Source organism: Carcharhinus amblyrhynchos, chromosome 4 (assembly GCF_965287045.1).
Source record: "Carcharhinus amblyrhynchos chromosome 4, sCarAmb.v2.hapA, whole genome shotgun sequence".
In the NCBI taxonomy this organism is placed as follows: Eukaryota; Metazoa; Chordata; class Chondrichthyes; order Carcharhiniformes; family Carcharhinidae; genus Carcharhinus; species Carcharhinus amblyrhynchos.
In genome coordinates, this window is record NC_137327.1 from 67,153,092 (window position 1) to 67,173,077 (window position 19,986).

At 44.7% G+C, this 19,986-nt stretch overlaps 1 protein-coding gene across 1 annotated transcript in view; it reads right to left on the bottom strand.

The window, feature by feature from the left end:
* LOC145342086 (nitric oxide synthase 1-like) overlaps positions 1-19,986 on the bottom strand; it is a 216,263-nt gene that overhangs the window by 68,894 nt on the left and 127,383 nt on the right. Inside the window, exons 20-21 of the mRNA XM_080187297.1 lie at positions 17,546-17,715; positions 16,820-17,030 (exon numbers count right to left, since the gene is read on the bottom strand). Of these exons, the coding sequence (XP_080043423.1) occupies positions 16,820-17,030; positions 17,546-17,715 (381 nt within the window). The remainder of the gene's footprint in view (positions 1-16,819; positions 17,031-17,545; positions 17,716-19,986) is intronic.

Here is a 19,986-nt window from a genome sequence, read left to right on the forward strand (position 1 = left end):
TAGAATTTATGGAGCTTCAACGTCTGTGCAGCTAGACCTCAGAGGGAGACAGTGCCTTTGTGTGTCTGAACCTCAGGGAAAGTCAGAGACTGTTTGTATCTGGACCTCAGAGAGAGAGCTGGTATGTATGTCTATTTGGTCCTCCAAAAGAGTTAATATCTGTATGCGTCCTGTGGAGATCTGGACCTCAGGTATAGTCAGTCAGCATCTGTGTGACTGGACCTCAGAGAAAGCCAGAGTGTATGCCTTCAGTGTGTGTGAGTGTCTGGAGCTTGGGTTAAACATAGAACATAGGACAGCACAGCACAGGCCCTTTGGCCCTTGATGTTGTGCTGAGCTGTGTCTAAACCCAAGATCAAACTATCCCACTTGCTATCATTCTGGTGTGCTCCATGTGCCTATCCAATAATTGCTTGAAAATTCCTGAAGTGTCCAACTCCAGGCAGTGCATTCCACACCCCAACCACTCTCTGAGTAAAGAATCTACTTCAGACATCCCTCCAATATCTCCCACCATGAACCTTATAGTTAAGCCCCTAGTAACTGCTACATCCACCCGAGGAAATAGTCTCTGCACGTCCACTCTATCTATCCCCCTCATCATCTTATAAACATCTATTAAGTCGCCTCTCCTCCTCTTCTGCCTGACCTGACCTGACGAAGGGGCAGAGTTCTGAAAGCTGGTGGCATTTGCTACCAAATAAACCTGTTGGATTTTAACCTGGTGCTGTGAGATTCTTACTGCTTTTGTAACCACAGTGGCTATGAATGGCTGGTCCAATTCAGTTTCTGGTCAATGGCAATCCAGGATGCTGATAGTGGGAGATTCAGTGATGCTAACGTCGGTGAAGGGGAAATGGTTGGATTATGTCTGATTATGGTTGGATTATGGATCTTAAATGGTTGGATTATGGTTATTTCTTCTGTGCTTGATCCCTCTGGGACATTCTGTCTCCAGCACTGCAATGTAGCCACCTTTCCAATCTTTCCTGAACTCCTAGTATTTAAAAATATTAAACATCCAGTCCTGCCTTTCTTTAAGCCAAGTCTACGTTATAACAAGATCATATTCCCACATGGCATTCTGTACCTGTAACTCTATCATATGATTAAACACACTCCGTGCATTCGCATACATGAGCAGTAATCCTAATTTAGGCTTAAATACTTTCTCCCTTACTCTGACCGTACTTTAGAACTTACTGTTCACTATTTACCCCAGCATATTGTGAACCGTGGCATTCTTCTCTGATATTATCTTCTAGTTTCCACACCCCAGCTAAGCTAATTTAAACCATTTCCAATAACACAAGCTTATTTCAATGCTAAGGAAAAATATTATTCTTAATAAATCTTACCAGTGCTTAATAGACATCAGCGGTAAGAAACCTTAACAATAAAGTATAAGGCTCACCAGCTACTCACCTGTATATATATTCACTGTCTTCCATGCAACACAATTTTATCAGGAAATCTCAGTATTGTTATGATCTGGTAAATGCCAGGCTGTTCAAATCAAATAACAGAGAACAACAAAAAACAAAGAACAGGAACTGGCCCTTCAATCCACCAAGCCTGCACCAACACATGACACCTTCTCAAACTAAAGACCTTTTGGCCCTATATGGCCCATCTCTCTCTAATCCGTGCCTATTCATGTATCTGGCAAAATGCCTCTTAAACATCGCTATCGTATCTGATTCTACCATCTCCTCTGGGAGGGCATTCCAGGCACTTATCACTGTCTGACTCTCACATCTCCCTTTAACATTTCCCCTTTTACCTTGAACCTATGTCTCTGAGTAATTGACATTTATATCCTAGAAAAGACTCCAGTTATCTATTCTATCCATGCCTCTCATAATTTTGTGAACTTCAATCAGGTCGCCCTTCAACCTCTGACATTTAGGTGAAAATAAACCAAGTTTGTCCAATCTCTCCTCATAACTAATACCCTCCAAATCAGACAACATGCTGGTACTCAAATTGGGAGGATGTGACTAGTGGTGTCCCGCAGGGATCTGGCTTGGGGCCCCAATTATTTCCAATATTCATTAACAACTTAGATAATGGCATAACAAATCAAAAATCCAAATTTGCACATGATGTAACATTGGGCAGCCTTACAAAAAAAGCCTTACAGCATAAAGCTACAACAGGCTGTTGATAAGATTGGCTGAATGGGCCAAACTGTGGCAAATAAGTTTTAATATAAATTAATGTGAGGTTATCCATTTCAAATCAAAAAGGGATAGATCAGGGTACTTTTTTAGAAGGCACAAAGTTAAATTCTGTAGATGTCCAATGAGATTTGGGGGTTCAGCTGCATAGCTCCTCAAAATGCCATGAACAGGTGCAGAAAATAGTGAAGAAGACTGACAGAATGCTGGCCTTCATACCTAAAGGGCTGGAGTATAGGGATACAGATATTATGTTGCAGTTGCACTAAACCGGAGTTGGGCCCCAGTTAGAGTACTATGAGCTGGTATGGCACCACACCTTAGGAAGGAGTTCAATGTAGGTTTACAATAATGACTTCAGGGGTTATGATGATATATTAGACAAATTAGGCCTTTATTCTCTCAAATTCATAAGTTTGAGTCTACAAAACATTTACAGGGAAAGATAGGGACGTCAAGACAGGAAATACATAGATGATCTGGAGGAGCGGGCTAAGTGTAGGGAAACAAAATTTGCTGATGACACGAAGGCGAGTCGAGAAGTGAATTGCGTGGAGGATGCGGAAAGTCTGCAGAGAGATCTGGATAGGCTGAGTGAGTGGGCGAGGACCTGGCAGATGGAGTATAATGTTAGCAAATGTGAGGTTATCCACTATGGAAGAAATAATAGTAGGATGGAATATTATTTAAATGGTGAAAAGTTGCAGCATGCTACTGTGCAGAGTGACCTGAGGGTCCTTGTGCACGAATCGCAAAAACCCAGTCTGCAGGTGCAGCAGGTGATCAATGAGGTGAATGGAATGTTGGCTTTTATCACAAGGGAGATAGAATATAAAAGCAGGGAGGTCTTGCTGCAATTGTACAAGGTACTGGTGAGGCCGCAACTGGAGTATTGTGTGCAGTTTTGGTCCCCTTATTTGCGAAAGGATATAGTGGCCTTGGAGGGAGTACAGAGAAGGTTCAACAGGCTGATACTGGAGATGAGGGGTTTAGCTTATGAGGAGAGATTAAATAGACTGGGCCTGTACTCGTTGGACTTTAGAAGGCTTTATAGAGACTTACAAGATAATGAAGGGGATAGATAGAGTATCATAGAATCCTACAGTGCAGAAAGAGGCCCTACCCCCATATCCCTACACATTATACCCACTAATCCCTCTAACCTATGCATCCCTAGACACTAAGGGGCAATTTCTTAGCGTGGCCAATCAACCTAACCCGCACATCTTTGGACTGTGGGAAGAAACAGGAGTACCTAGAAGAAACCCACGCAGACAAGAGGAGAACGTGAAAACGCCACATAGACAGTGACCCAAGCCAGGAATCGAACCCAGGACCCTGGAGCTGCGAAGCAGCAGTGCTAACCACTGTGCTACCGTGCCACTCTTAGTTTGAGGTAGAGGTAGAGAGATTCTTTCTGCTTAGAAAGGAAATCAGAACTAGAGGGCATAGCCTCAAAATAAGTGGGGGGCGCAGTTTAGAACAGAGTTGAGGAGGAACTTCTTCACTCAAAGGGTGGTGAATCTCTGGAATTCTCTGCCCATTGAGGTGGTGGAGGCTACCTTGTTGAATATGTTTGTCACAGGCAGATAGATTTCTGAAAGACAAGGGAATTAAGGGTTATGGGTAGCAGGCGGGAATGTGGAACTGATTCACTTCAGATCAGCCATGATCTTATTGAATGGTGGGGCAGGCTCGAACGGCTAGATGGCCTACTCCTGCTCCTATTTCTTATGTTCTTATGTTCTTAAGGGTGTTTTCACTGGTTGAAGGCTCTATAAAGAGGGGCCATAATCTAAAAATTAGGGCCAAATTGTTCAGGAGAGGCATAAGAAAACATTTCTACGCACAGAGATGGTGGAGATTTGGAACATCCTTTTTCAAATGGTGGTGGAGGCTGATTCAATTGTCAGGTTTAAATCTGAGACAGACAAGTTTTTATTGAGCAAGGATATCAACTGAGATGGGTCTAGCACAAGTACGTGGAGTTAGGCCACAGATCAGCAGTGACCTTATTGAATTGCGGAGCCGACTCAAGGAGCTGAATGGCCGATCCTACTCCTATGTTCCTATCCTGGTAGACATTTTCTGTACCCTCTCCAAAGCCTCCATATCCTGCTGGTAGTATAGCGACCAGAACTGTACGCATTATTCCAAATAATCCAAATAAATTTTTTTACAGCTGTAGTATTACTTGCCAATTTTTATGCCCCAAACAATGAAGGCAAGCATGATGAAGCTTTGATGAAGGGTCATCTAGACTCGAAACATTGGATCTATTCTCTTCCCATAGATGCTGTCAGAGCTGCTGAGATTTTCCAATATTTTCTGTTTTTGTTTCACATTCCAGCATTAGATAAATTCTTTTGACTCTGGAATAGTTCCTGCAGATTGGAGGGTAGCTAATGTAAGCCTGCTATTCAAAAAGGGAGGTAGAGAGAAAACAGGGAACTATAGACCAGTGAACCAAACGTCAGTACTGGGGAAGTTGCTAGAGTCTATTATCAAGGATTTCATAACCAGTCATTTGGAAGGCAGTGGTATAATCAAACAAAGTCTGCATGGATTTTACAAATGGAAATCATGCTTGACGAATTTATTGGAACTTTTTGAGGATGTAACTAGTAGAGTTGACCAATGAGAACCAGTGGATATGGGTTATTTCAAAGAATAAAGAACAGTACAACATAGGAACAGGCCCTTCGGCCCTTCAAGCCTGCACCAATCATGATGTCTGCCTTAACTAAAACTGTATGCACTTATAGATTCTGTACGCTTCCATTTCATCCTATTCATGTATTTGTCTAGTTGCCGCTTAAATGGTTGCACCACCTCCCTGGGCAGCGCGTTCCAGACATTTACCATTCTCTGTGTAAAAAAACTTGCCTTGCACATCTCCTCTAAACTTTTCCTCATGCACCTTAAACCTATGTCACCTAGTACTTCACTTTTCTACTCTAGGAAAGAATTACCACTACCACTGACTATCCATTCTATTCGTGCCACTTATAATCTTGTAAATCTCTATCAGGTCTCATCAGACTTTTGAATAGACCTACCTTACATTAAGTTGATCTTTCTTTACATCCTAGCTATTACTGTAACACTACATTCTGTATCCTCTCGTTTCCTTCTCCATGAATGGTATGCTTTGTCTGGAAAGTGCGCAAGAAATACTTTTCACTGTATACTAATACATGTGACAATAATAAATCAAATCAAATCAAAAAGGTCACCCCTCAACCTCCATCATTTCAGTGAGAACAAACTGAGTTTATTTTATCCAACCTCTCCTCTTAGATAATATCCTCCAGACCGGGCAACATCCTGATAAACCTCTTCTGTACCCTCCCCAAAGCATCCACATCCTTCTGGTAATTTGGCAACAAGAATTGTTCACAATATTCTAAATAGGCCTAAGATTCAGTACAGCTGCAGCATGTACTGATTTTTATACCAATTTTTATACTCGATGCCCTGACCGACGAAGGCAAGCATGCCGTATGCTTTCTTATCTACACTGTGTTTCAGTGACTGGTGGACATGTACGCCCAGATCTCTCTGCCTGTCAATACTCTGAAGGGTTCTACCATTTACTCTATACATTGGACCTTCCAAAATGCATTACCTCACACTTGTCCGGATTAAACTCCATCTGCCATTTCTCTGCCCAAGTCTCCAACTGGTCTATATCTTGCTGTATCCTCTGACAATCCTCTTCATTATCTACAACTCCACCAGTTTATGTGTCATCTGTGAACTTTCTAATCAGGCCAGCTACATTTTCCTCCAAATTATTTATATATACCTAGAACAACAAAGGTGCCAGAACTGATCCCTGTGGAACACCACTAGTCACAGTCTTCCATTCAGAAAAGCACTCCTCGAGTGCTACCCTCTGTCTTTTATGGCCAAGCTAATTTTGTATCCACTTTGCCAGCTCTCCTCTGATCCCATGTGACTTCACCTTTTGTATCAGTCTACCATGAGGTACCTTGTCAAAGGCTTTCTGAAGTCCATGTAGACAATACCCACTGCGTTTCCTTCATCTATCATCTTCGTCACTTCCTCGAGAACCTCGATCAAGACATGATCACCCCTTCACAAAGCCATGTCACTAATAATTACATTTCATAATTCCATGTCACTAATAATTCCATGTTTCCAAATGTGAGTAAATCCTGTCCCTAAGAATCTTTTCCAATAATTTCCCTACCACTGATGTAAGGCTCACGGGCCTATAATTTCCTGAATTATCCCTGCTGCCCTTCTTAAACAATGGAACAACATTGGGTATCTTCTAGTCCTCTGGAACTTCACCTGTAGCCAATGAGGATATAAAGGTTTCTGTCAAGACCTCAGCAATTTTCGCCCTTGTCTCTCTCAGTATTCTGGAGTAGATCGCATCAGGCCTGGGGACTTATCTACATTAATGCTTTTTAAGACGTTGATATCCTTTTTGTTATCAACATGACCCAGAGTATTTACACACTCTACCCTCAGCTTCCCATCCATCAAGTCCCTCTCTTTGGTGAATACTAAGGCAAAGTATTAATTTAAAATCTCAGCCATTTCCTCTGGTTCCAAGCATAGATTCCTTCCTATTCTTGAATGGACTAGCCCTTTCCCTGGCTACCCGCTTGCTCTTTACATACATATATAATGCCTTAGAACTTTCCTTGATCCTGTTTGCCGGGGTCTTTTCATGACCACTTTTAGCCCTCCTAACTCCTTCCTTAAATTCCCTCCTATGTTCTTTATATTCTTCAAGGGCTTCATTTGCCTGAAGCCTTTTAGACCTTACGACTGCTTCCTTTCTCTTTTAGACAGAACTTATAATATCATAAAACATAGAACATTGAACATTACAGCGCAGTACAGGCCCTTTGGCCCTTGATGTTGCGCCAACTTGTGAAACCAATCTAAAGCCCATCTAACCTACACACTATTCCAATACTTGCCACACTTATCCTTTATCCTCACAGGTACATGCAGGTCCTAAATCCCAATCAACTGACATTTGAAAGACTCCCACATGTCGGATGTTGATTTACCCTCAAACAGCCTCCCCCAATCTACCCTCTTCAGATCATGCTAAATGTTATTGTAGTTAGTCTTCCCCTAATTAACACCTTTGCCTGAGGACCAGTCTTCTCCTTATCCACAAGCATCTTAAAACTTATGGAATTATGATCACTGTTCCTGAAATGCTACTGAAACCTGGCCAGGCTCATTCCCCAACACCAGGCTGAATATGGCTCCCTCCCGAGTTGGGCTATTCACATCCTGCTTCAAAAAATCTCCGGACACTCCTTGCAAATTCTGCCCCATCCAAACCCCTGACAGTGAATGAATATAGGGAAAGTTAAAATCACTCACCACAACAACCCTGTTGTTTTTGCATCTTTCAAAAATTTAGCTGCATGTCTGCTTCTCTACTTCCCACTGGCTGCTGGGAGGCCTGTAATAAATCCCCAACATTGTGACTGCACCCTTCCTATTCCTGAGCTCTACCCATATTGCCTTTCTGCCTAAACCCTCCACGGTGTCCTCCCTCAGTACACTGTGATATTCTCCTTAATCAGCAATGCCAGTCCCTCACAATTTTTACATTTCTCTCTATCTTGCCTGAAGCATCTAAATCCTAGAATTAGCTGCCAATCCTGCCCCTCTTCCAACCAAGTCTCTGTTATAGCAACAATGTCATAACGCCAAGTACTAATCCAAGCTCTAAGTTCATCTGTTTTACTCCTTACCTTGAAACAAATGCACTTCAGACCACCAGTCCCACTGTATTCAACAACTACTGCCTCCCTACTCTTCCTCTTTATCTTACTGGACTTAGGCTGTAGCCCTCCTGAAGGAGCAATTTAGTTTTGCCAATCATCCTAACTCGCACACCTTTACTCTCTAGTAACTATTTAGAGTCCGAGGAGTTTACAGCATGGAAACAGGCCTTCAGCCTAACTTGTCTCTGCCGCCCCTTTCTTCACCTCTAAGCTAGTTCCAATTATCCGCGTTTGGCCATATCTTTCTATACCCATATAACTGTCTAAACATTTTTTAAAAGACAAAATGGTACCTGCCTCTACTACTACCTCTGGCAGCTTGTTCCAGACACTTACCACCCTCTGTGTGAAAAAATTGCCCCTCTGGACACTTTTGTGCTTCTCCCCCTCTCACCTTAAACCAATGCCCTCTAGTTTTAGACTCCCCTACCTTTAAGATATCTAGCTGATCTATGCCCCACATTATTTTATAAACCTCTATAAGATCATTCCTAAGCCTCTAAAGCTCTAGTGAAAGAAGTACTAGTCTATCCAGCCTCTCCTTATAACTCAAACCATCAAGTCCCGAGAGCATCCTAGTAAATCTTTTCAGCACTCTTTCTACTTTAATAATATCCTTTCTATAATAGGATGGTCAGAACTGTATACAGTATTCCAAGTGTGGCCTTAGCAATATCTTGTACAACTTCAAAAAAAATCCCAACTCCTGTGTTTAAAGTTTTGACCAATGAAACCAAGCACCTTCTTCACCACTCTGTCCACCTGTACCTCCACTTTCAAGGGCTTATGAACCTGTACCCCTTTTTGTAACTTGTCTATTTCCTTGTCCATAACAACTTTAAATTGTACAATGTTGTGATCACTATCACTAAAATGCTCCCCCCCCGCAACCTCCATCTTAACCACCTGTCCAGCTTCAGTCCCCAGAAGAAGGTCCAACACTGCTCCTTCCTTTGTTGGACCCTCCACATATTGATTGAAAAAGTTCTTCTGTACACATTTTAAGAAACCTACTCCATCCACACCTTTAACACTATGATTGCTTCAGTCAATGTTGTGAAAGTTGAAATTGCTAATGTTTTTACATACTCCACAAATTATGCTCCTTAATATCCTGCTGATGATCTGGAGGTCTATAATAAACACATAACAATGTGTTTTTTATTCCTGAGCTCTTTTCAGCTTCATTCAGAGCTTTGTGACTAGAGTCAGGAGGAAGAATTTCAAATCATTTGTGCAGATTTTCAAGATTACATTTACATCATTCGTGGTACTTCTACAAACATTCCCAAAAGCAAACCTAGGCTTTGTTTCATCCATTTACAATCACTGCCAATTTTACATGTTCCTTTCGAAATTCTAAAGCCAACTTCAAGTTACTTCCATCATCTGCTGAATGTAAATTTTCAATCATGCCATCCACTGTTCCCATCTTATTACCCCTGCTTATCTCCACTTCACGGCACTTGTTTTCATACCTAATACCTCTTTGAAGTGGGCGACACAGTAGCACAGTGGTTAGCACTGAACAAAGAACAAAGAACAAAGAACAACCCAGCATGGGAAATAGGCCCTTCGGCCCAACGAGGCCGCGCCGCCATCTTAACAAAGCATTTTCTTACACCCACCTTGACCCATGTCTATGCTTATGGTACCCCCATTGGAAACCAGATTAAGGGGAGAATAATTTAGGGACAATTTGTTACACCAATCAGCCTAAGAGCACATCTTTGGGGTGTGGGAGGAAACCGGAGCACCCGGAGGAAATCCATGCAACCACAGGGAGAATGCACAAATTCCCACAGACGCTGGCCCAAATCCATGTATCTGCACAGCCAGCAGTGATAGTCACTGAGCTGTTGTGGTGCCCATCTGCTGGTCCAGTTTTAAGCATACACAAACGACGTGAAGTACTAGGCTACTCTCGAACTTTCAAGAGCAGCCCACGCACGACCCACCGTGTGCATGCCCCTCGTTAGACAACAAGGTGGACCGACACACCTGTGGATTAAAGAGACAAAACATCAACACATGTAGCATTAGATTTCCAGTACCGAGGCTCTGACCCTTATTTAAAACCGTCTCCTATAACCCTCCATCCCTGTTTCACTCATGTGCCTATCTAAGTAAATCTTAAACAAGTCCAGCATGCCCGCCTCCACCACCTTACTTGGTAGTGCGTTCCATATCCCCATGACCCTCTGTGTGAAAAACCTCCCTCCAGTATCCAAATTAGACTTCTCCCCCCTTATCCTTAGCTCGTGTGCCCTCGTGATATTTGTCTCCAATCTAGGAAAAAGCCTGCCACTGTTGACTCTATCTATACCCTTCATTATTTTATACACCTCTATCAGATCCCCCCTTAATCTCCATCTTTCTAAGGAAAAGAGCCCCAGTTTACCCAATCTTTCCTCATAACCCAGGCCTTCCATATCAGGCAGCATCCTGGTAAACCTCCTCTGCACTCTCTCCAGGGTCTCCACGTCCTTCCAGTAGTAAGGTGACCAGAGCTGGACGCAGTACTCCAAATGCGGTCTAACCAATGTTCTGTACAACTGTAGCATTAGACGCCAGCTCTTATACTCTATACCCCTTCCTATAAAGGCTAGCATTCCGTAAGCTTTCTTCGCAACCTTCCCCACCTGGGTTGCCACCTTCAGAGACTTGTGCACTTGCACTCCCAGGTCCCTCTGCATTTCTATACTCTTAATTGGTCTACCTTATATCATGTAACTCCTCCCTGCATTATTCCTTCCAAAATGCATCACCTTGCATTTATCAGGATTAAATTCCATCTGCCATCTATCTGCCCAATATACCAGCCTATCTATATCCTGCTGTGTCACCTGACAATCCTCCTCGTTATCCGCCAATCCTGCCATCTTGGCGTCATCTGCAAACTTGCTGATCACACCACGTATGCCCTCTTCCAAGTCACTTTTATATATATTACGAAGAGAAGAGTTCCCAGTACTGTGCTCTGCAGCACACCACTTGTGACAGACCTCCAGCTAGAAAAGGACCCTTCCACTACTACTTTCTGTCTCCTGTTGCCTAGCCAGTTTTCAATCCGTCGAGATACCTGTCCCTGTATCCCATGTGCCTTAACCTTTTCTACCAGCCTACCGTGAGGGACTTTGTCAAACGCCTTACTGAAATCCACATAGATGACATCAACGGCTCGTCCATCGTCAACCGTTTTTGTCACCTCCTCAAAAAATTCCACCAGATTCATAAGGCAAGACCTCCCCTGAACAAAGCCATGCTGCGTATCCCTAATCAGATTGCAACGTTCCAAATGCTCAAACATCCCATCCCTAAGAATTTTTTCCAACAACTTTCCTACCACTGACGTCAAACTCACTGGCCTATAATTACCAGGGTTATCCCTATTGCCCTTTTTAAACAGCGGTACCACATTAGCTATCCTCCTGTCCTCTGGGACCTCACCTGTGTCCAAAGAAGGGACAAAGATTTGCGTCAGAGGCCCAGCAATTTCATCTTTCACCTCCCTAAGCAGCCTGGGATAAATGCCATTAGGCCCCAGAGCTTTATCAGTTTTTATGCTACCTAAAAACTCTAACACTTCCTCCCTCGTAATGGATATTTCCTTCAACTGGTCTACAGCTCCCTCAAGACATTACAAGGCACCAAGACCCTCTCCCTCGTGAATACTGACGCAAAGTATTCATTCAGGATCTCCCCCATTCCCTCAGACTCAATGCATAGTTCCCCTCCTTTGTCCCTAAGAGGACCTATTTTCCTTCTAACCATCCTCTTGTTTCTAATATAAGTGTAAAATGCCTTAGGATTTTCCTTAATCCTATCAGCCAAAGCAACTTCATGTCCCCTTTTCGCCCTTCTAACTCCCCTTTTGAGCTCCCTCCTGCTTTCTCTATATTCCTCCAGCGCTCTCTCCGTTCCCAGCTGCTTAGACCTAACATATGCCTCTCTCTTCTTCCTGACCAAGTCCTCAATATCCCCTGTAATCCATGACTCTCTAATCCTGCCTTTCCCATCCTTCCTCTTTACCGGCACGTCTTTCCTGCAACATTTTCAGTTTGCCCTTGAAAGTCTCCCACTTGCCAACTGTAGACTTACCCGCTAACAACCTCTCTGAATCAGTTTCCTTCAGCTCCTTCCTAATCCGGCTATAGCTCGCCTTCCCCCAGTTCAGCAACCTCCCCTTCGGACAGCACTCATCTTTTTCCATTTTTATCCTAAAGTAGACGGAGTTGTGGTCATTGTTAGCCACATGTTCGCCTACTGCAACCTCAACCACCTGACCCGGTTCATTTTAATCTCCCTGGGGTGGAGTGGAAGGTGCCTAGAGCTGGGGGTTCGGACGGGGAGGAATTCGTAAGATGTGTATTGGAAGGATCCTTGCAACAGTATGTAGATAGTCCGACTAGAGAGGGGGCTATACTGGATTTAGTTCTGGGAAATGAGCCGGGTCAGATGGTTGAGGTTGCAGTAGGCGAACATGCGGCTAACAGTGACCACAACTCCGTCTACTTTAGGATACGAATGGAAAAAGATGAGAGCTGTCCTAAGGGGAGGGTGCTAAATTGGGGGAAGGCTAGATACAGCCGGATTAGGCAAGAGCTTAGGGATACAGACTGGGGTAGGCTGTGGGAAGGCAAGACCACGTTCGGCATGTGGGAGTCTTTCAAGGGAAAACTGCAAAAGGTGCAGGAAAGGCATGTGCCGGTTAGGAGAAGGGATGGGAAAGGTAGGATTAGGGAACCGTGGATTACTAGAGATATAGAAGACCTGGTTAGGAAGAAACGAGAGGCGTATGTCAGGTCTAAGCAGCTGGGAACGGAGAGAGCGTTGGAGGAATACAGAGAGAGTAGGAGGGATCTCAAACGGGGAGTTACGAGAGCAAACAGGGGGCATGAGATGGCTTTGGCAGGTAGGGTTAAGGAGAATCCAAAGGCGTTTTACTCCTATCTTAAGAACAAAAGGGTGGCTAGGGGTAAAATCGGTCCTCTCAGGGACAAACGTGGGGAATTGTGCTTAGAGGCAGAGGGAATGGGGGAGATCCTGAATGAATATTTTGCGTCGGTATTCATGAAGGAGAGGGGCTTGATGTCTAGTACGGTCATTGAGGGAGCGGTAGACCGATTGAAAGATCTATTGATTACGAGGGAAGAAGTATTAGGGCTCTTAGAGGGCATTAAAACTGATAAATCTCCGGGGCCTGATTGCATTTATCCTAGGCTGCTTAGAGAGGCGAGGGATGAGATTGCTGGGCCTCAGACGCGAATCTTTGTCTCTTCTTTGGACACAGGTGAGGTCCCAGAGGACTGGAGGATAGCGAACGTGGTACCGTTGTTTAAAAAGGGTAGGAGGGATAGCCCGGGTAACTACAGGCCGGTGAGCTTAACGTCAGTGGTAGGTAAGTTGATGGAGAGGATTCTTAGGGATAGGATGAATGCGCACTTGGAGCGTTGCGATCTGATTAAGGATATGCAGCATGGCTTTGTCAAGGGGAAGTCTTGCCTTACGAATCTGGTAGAATTCTTTGAGGAGGTGACAAAAACGGTTGATGAAGGACGAGCCGTTGATGTCGTCTATATGGATTTCAGTAAGGTGTTTGACAAAGTCCCTCATGGTAGGTTGGTACAGAAGATTAAAGCTCATGGGATATGTGGTCAGGTATCCAGATGGGTAGAGAACTGGCTTGCAAAGAGGAGTCAGAGAGTAATTGTGGAGGGGTCTTTTTCTAGCTGGAGGTCTGTCACTAGTGGTGTGCTGCAGGGCTTGGTACTGGGGCTTCTTCTCTTTGTAGTGTATATAAATGATTTGGAAGAGGGAGTAGGTGGTGTGATCAGCAAATTTGCTGATGACACCAAGATGGCTGGATTGGCGGGCAGTGAGGAGCAGTGTCTGGCAATACAGCAGGATATTGATAGGCTGGTTGATTGGGCAGATACGTGGCAAATGGAGTTTAATCTGGATAAATGTGAGGTGATGCATTTTGGCCGGAATAATGTAGGGGGAAGTTATATGATAAAGGGTAAGCCCGTAAGGAGCACAGAGTCGCAGCGAGACCTGGGGGTGCAAGTGCACAAGTCTTTGAAGGTAGCAGTGCAAGTGGAGAGTCTGGTGAAGAAAGCCGATGGTATGTTAGCCTTTATAGGAAGGGGTATAGAATATAAGAGCTGGAGTCTAATGTTGCAGTTGTACAGAACGTTGGTTCGGCCGCATTTGGAGTACTGCGTACAGTTCTGGTCGCCTTACCTCAAGAAGGACGTGGAGACTCTGGAGAGAGCGCAGAGGAGGTTTACCAGGATGTTGCCTGGTATGGAAGGACTGGGGTATGAGGAGAGATTGAAGAAATTGGGGCTCTTTTCCCTTGAAAGACGCCGACTGAGGGGGGATCTAATAGAGGCATATAAGATTATGAAGGGTATAGATAGAGTAAACAGAAGTAAGCTATTCCCTATAATAGAGACACGTAGGACAAGGGGCCATGGACTTAAGGTGAGGGGGGAGCGGTACAACACAGATATTAGAGGGAGGTTTTTCACACAGAGGGTAGTGGGGGTATGGAATGCTCTGCCAAGTAAGGTGGTGGAGGCAAACACGCTAGAGTCCTTTAAGAGTAACTTAGACAGGCACATGACTGAGTTGGAGATGGGTGGATATAGGAGAACCTTTTAAATAAGGGTCATTAGCATTGGGGCGTCCCTGGTAATGTAAATGGGTATAGTATGATAATAATGTTTTTCTCTTTCATTCACAGGTTTTAAGTCGGTCCACCTCGTGTCCAACGAGGGGCATATACGCGATGGGTCATACTGGGGCTGCTCTTGGTTGTTCGAGATTGGCCTAGTGCTTCATGTCGTTAGTGTGTGCCTAAACTGGACAAGATACTGGGCAAGACGACAGCTCAGTGACTATCGCTGATTGCTGTGCAGACACATGGATTTGGGCCGGTGTCTGTGGGAGTTTGCGCATTCTCCCCGTGCTTGTGTGGGTTTTCTCTGGGTGCTCCGGTTTCCTCCCACACCCCAAAGATGTGCTGTTAGGCTGATTGGCAGGAATAAATTGTCCCTAAATCAGTTTCCCTCAATCTGGATGGCCATAAAACATTAGATAGGGGTCATGGGTGGAGAGGTGGACTGGTGGTGTTGGGGTGGCGGCGCGGGCTCGTTGGGCCGAAGGGCCTGTTTCCCAGGCTGATTTTATTCTTTGTTCTTTTGTTCTTTGTTCATTACCCAAAACTATATCCAGTATAGCCCCCTCCCTAGTCGGGCTGGTTACATACTGCTCCAAGGACCCTTCCAGCACACATTTTACAAATTCCTCCCCATCCGGACCCCCAGCTCTAGGCACCTTCCAATCCACTCCAGGAAGATTAAAGTCACCCACTACAACCATCCTATTCTTTCTGCACCTATCTAAAATGCCTTCTTCCACTGCCCTTGGGCTGTTGGGTGGCCTATAGTACACCCCGGCATAGTGATCGCTCCATTCCTATTCCTCAACTCCACCCACAGTGACTCAATCCCTAACTCCTCCATATTATCCTCCCTCTGCACTGCTGTGATGTGCTCCTTTACTAACAACGCCACCCCACCACCTCTCTTCAACCCTCCTCTGTCATACCTAAAACAATTATACCCAGGAATATTCAGCTGCCAGTCCTGCCCTTCCTTTAACCACGTCTCCGTCACTGCCACCACATCTAAATTCCTCACAAACATCAAGGCCCTAAGCTCATCTGTTTTACCTGTTACACTCCTCGCATTAATACAGATGCAATCCAACCCTCCAGGCCCACTTGGATCCTCCTTTCCCCTGATAATTGCTTCACAACTCCAGGGACCTGGGTTTGAATCCCAGCTCAGGTCACTGTCTGTGTGGAGTTTGCACATTCTCCTCATGTCTGTGTGGGTTTTCTCTGGGTACTCCGGTTTCCTCCCACAGTCCAAAGATGTGCGGGCTAGGTTGATTGGACATTCTAAATTGTCCTTAGTGTCCTGGGATGCATAGGTTAGAGGGATATGTGGGGATTTAGGGATAGGGTCTGGGTGGGATTGTGGTTGGTGCAGACTCGATGAGCCGAATGGCCTCTTTCTGCACTGTGGGGTTCTGTGAATTTTGCAGTCAAATTGTCTTTAATCAAATTAGTAATACCCATACATGTACATGCAGACCTGTTTCACATTATAACATGCTAATTTGTGGAAAACATTGTAAAATATGATTTGTCACAATACCTCACTTAAAAATACTGAGATAAAATGTGAAATAGGACAAGAAATAACTCAATAATAAGAAGCTTGAGAAAAATGTGCATTATAAAACAGGCTATGATTCACGATGAGCCCATTAAACAATTTACCCAATAAATCCAGTGTTTTACACCAATATTAGCCCATTTCCATTCTTCATATATATGCTTCCGCTGAATTAGAAACAGACTCAATAGAGTGACACTTGTGGGGACCTGAACATATTCTGTCAAAGCTGGTACCCATGGAGACCAATACCCTCAGGAGAGACAGGGTCTATGGGGACACATACACTGGAGAAAGTTGGTGTGCATGGGGACCCATACCCTGTGGAGTGTCAGGGCCCATGGGGACTCATTCCCTGTGGAAATGTGGTGCCCATGAGGATCCACACCCCAGGGAAAGTTGGTGCCCGTGAGGGCCCATGCCCTAGGAGAGTAAATGCACGTGGGGACTCATATCCTGGAGAAAGTTGATGTGCATGGGGGCTCGCACTCCAGGAAGAGTCAGTGCGCATGGAGGACTGTGTGCATGGAGACCCATACCCAACGAAGAGTGTTCCCAAGTAGAAGTGCAATGGTCGAAGTTAAAGAAGAGTACATACTTCCAGTGTGATATTTGAGTACAGCCACGGTTAAATGAATTTGTGATGGATGGGCTTCAGGTGATGAGCTGATGGAGTAATATCGAGGTTGAAGCAGTGGGAGCTGGGTGAGGAGCAGACTTGCTGGCACTCTAACGGACAGGAACTCCTCAAGAACATCTGCAATAGTTGGAACATTTTCCCATTTCCATTCCTCATACATATGTGTTCCCTAAATGAGAAACAGAGATTAGAGGCAGGAAGCAATGCATGTTTGTAGATGGTGGCAAGTACCTTCACACTGTCCTGACAGAGAGCGACACAACCCTCGCCCTGTCCCGACAGAGAGCGACACATCCCTCACTCTGTCCCAAAAGGGACTGATACATGCTTCATTTTGTACCGTCTGTAAGGGGCTTGCTTCTCCCTTGATCCAGTCGGTGAGTGCCTGCCCCCCACCCCCACTCTGGTCACTGTAGCGAGTAACACGGCCTTCCCTCTGTCCTGGCGACAAGTGGCATGGCCTTCCCTCTGTCCCAGCAGAGAGTGGCCGGGCCCCTCGCCCCACCCCTGCGGAGAGTGGCCGGGCCCCTCGCCCCACCCCTGCGGAGAGTGGCCGGGCCCTCCCTCCGTCCGGTGGAGAATTACCCAGCCCTCCCTCCGTCCCGGCGCAGAGTGGCCTGGACCTCACTCTGTCTTGGCAGATATGACCCATTCTTCAGCCCATTTCCTTGATTTTTCTTTTACCTGACTCAGATCTTCCAGCTTCTTTTTTTCTCTGGGATCTGTTGCTTGTTGTGCAAAGTACCTTAACAGTTCTGGGGTGGGTGGTGTTGTGATGTCGAGGAAATGTGAGAGTGCCTGGAACACTGTACAGGTTGGGAGCCGCTTATCTGACACCCACTGATGATGCGATCCTGCAGACAAACAGAATATTCTTATTCTCCATTAGTTTTTGGTTTTTAATTCAAATATAGCAACAGCGACAACATGAATTTATGTGTTGGCATCTGAATGTTAAAATATCCAGAAGTGTTTCTCTGGAGTTTATAAATATTTGACTGTGAATCACAAAACAAAACGCCAGAGTGGATGGCCCAAAGTTTTTTCAAAAGTTTTAAAAAGCATCAAGAAACATATAGAACTTCAGAGGCTGTGAGATTGAGACAGGCATTTTCAGAGCTCAGGGCCTTGATCACTAATGGAAGAGCAATTATAATCAGGTCAGAATTAGAGGAGCACAAAGATCTCTGAGGATTGTGGAACTGGAGGAGATTCGAGAGATAGGGACGATCAAGGCCACGGATGATTTGAAAAGAAAGATGTGCATCTGACAATGATGGAGCAGAAGGTAACATAAATCAATTTAGTCGAGGAGAATTCTGAGATACAGTCTTTTGGACTAGATGGGATTAAGGTTCATAAGGAGGAGGTGTTAGCAATTCTAGAAAGTGTGAAAATAGATAAGTCCCCTAGGCCGGATAGGATTTATCCTAGGATTCTATGAGAGGCTAGGGAGGAGATTGCAGAGCCTTTGGCTTTGATCTTTATGCCATCATTGGCTACAGGTATAGTGCCAGAAGACTAAAGGATAGCAAATGTTGTCCCCTTGTTCAAGAAGGGGAGTAGAGACCATCCTGGAAATTATAGACCGGTGAGCCTTATTTCTGTTGTGGGCAAAGTTTTGGAAAGGATTATAAGAGATAGGATTTATAATCATCTAGAGAGAAATAATTTGATTAGGGATAGTCAACACGGTTTTGTGAAGGGTAGGTTGTGCCTCACAAACCTTATCGAGTTTTTTGAGAAGGTGGATGAGGGTAAAGCAGTTGATGTCGTGTATATGGATTTCAGCAAAGCGTTTGATAAGGTTCCCCATGGTAGGCTACTGCAGAAAATATGGATTGAGGGTGATTTAGCAGTTTGGATCAGGCATTGGCTAGCTGATAGAAGACAGAGGGTGGGGGTTGATGGGAAATATTCAACCTGGAGTTCAGTTACAAGTGGTGTACCTCAGGGATCTGTTTTGGGGCCACTGCTGTTTGTCATTTTTATAAATGACCTAGATGAGGGTGTGTAAGGATGGGTTAGTAAATTTGCGGATGACATTAAAGTCGGAGGTGTTGCAGACAGTGTGAATGGATGTTGCAGTTTGTGGAGGGACGTAGATAAGCTGCAGAGCTGGGCTGAGAGGTGGCAAATGGGGTGTAGCCAAACAGGCCATCTAAAATGGCGTTTTGTAAAGCACTCTGGGACAACCGGGCAAGAAACTCAACTGACAGGCTGCAGTTTAAAGACAGGCAAACAGGCTGCAACCCTGATGAGTGAATACACAGGATATGGGCCATCTCCAGGATGAAAGAGACTTTCTGGTCACACTGGGTTGTGTACCAGACATAGGGGCGCCGTGAATCCTTATTTAGGAGGAAGGTATGTGACCTATGTGCCTACAACACCTACAGGCATGGCCGCTGGGGACACACCCAGAGATCGGTGTGGTAGCACCTGATTGGACTCTTATCGATCAGGGTGATCAAGTCCTGATCGATTGATTGACAACAGCCAAAAAAAGGGCGTGAAACCAAACGGGGTATAAAGGATGCTGCACAACCAGGAATCTCTCTCTCTCTGACCCCACGAACAAGTTACAACGACGGACAGCCACCACACCTGAGAAGGAAGGAAAGAAAGATCAGAGCCAGAGTGCCACACCAGACCAAAGGACCAGACAACGCAGACAACTACCAAGACCAGCACACAGATAAAGGCCAATATCTGTTTGGGTACTTGTCAGTCACACAAAGTGAAGTCAAGGTCTTGTATTGTACTTGAATTCTAGTATTTTCTGTAAGATAACTTATTGTTGGTCGGGTGGGTGATTATTGATTGTGTGGGTTTAAATAAATATTGTTTGTACTAATAAGATGTCTACTCAAAGTTATTTGTCCACCAAATAAGGGTTAAAATATACTGATTTTTACAACAGGGGTTTAATGCAGAAAAGTGTGAGGTGATTCACTTCGGAAGGAGTAACAGGATAACAGAGTATTGGGCTAATGGTAAGACTCTTGGCAGTGTCGATGAGCAGAGAGGTCTTGGTGTTGATGTGCATAGATCCCTGAAAGCTGGCACCCAGGTTGATAAGGTTGGTATGAAGGCGTACAGTGTGATAGCTTTTATTGGTAAAG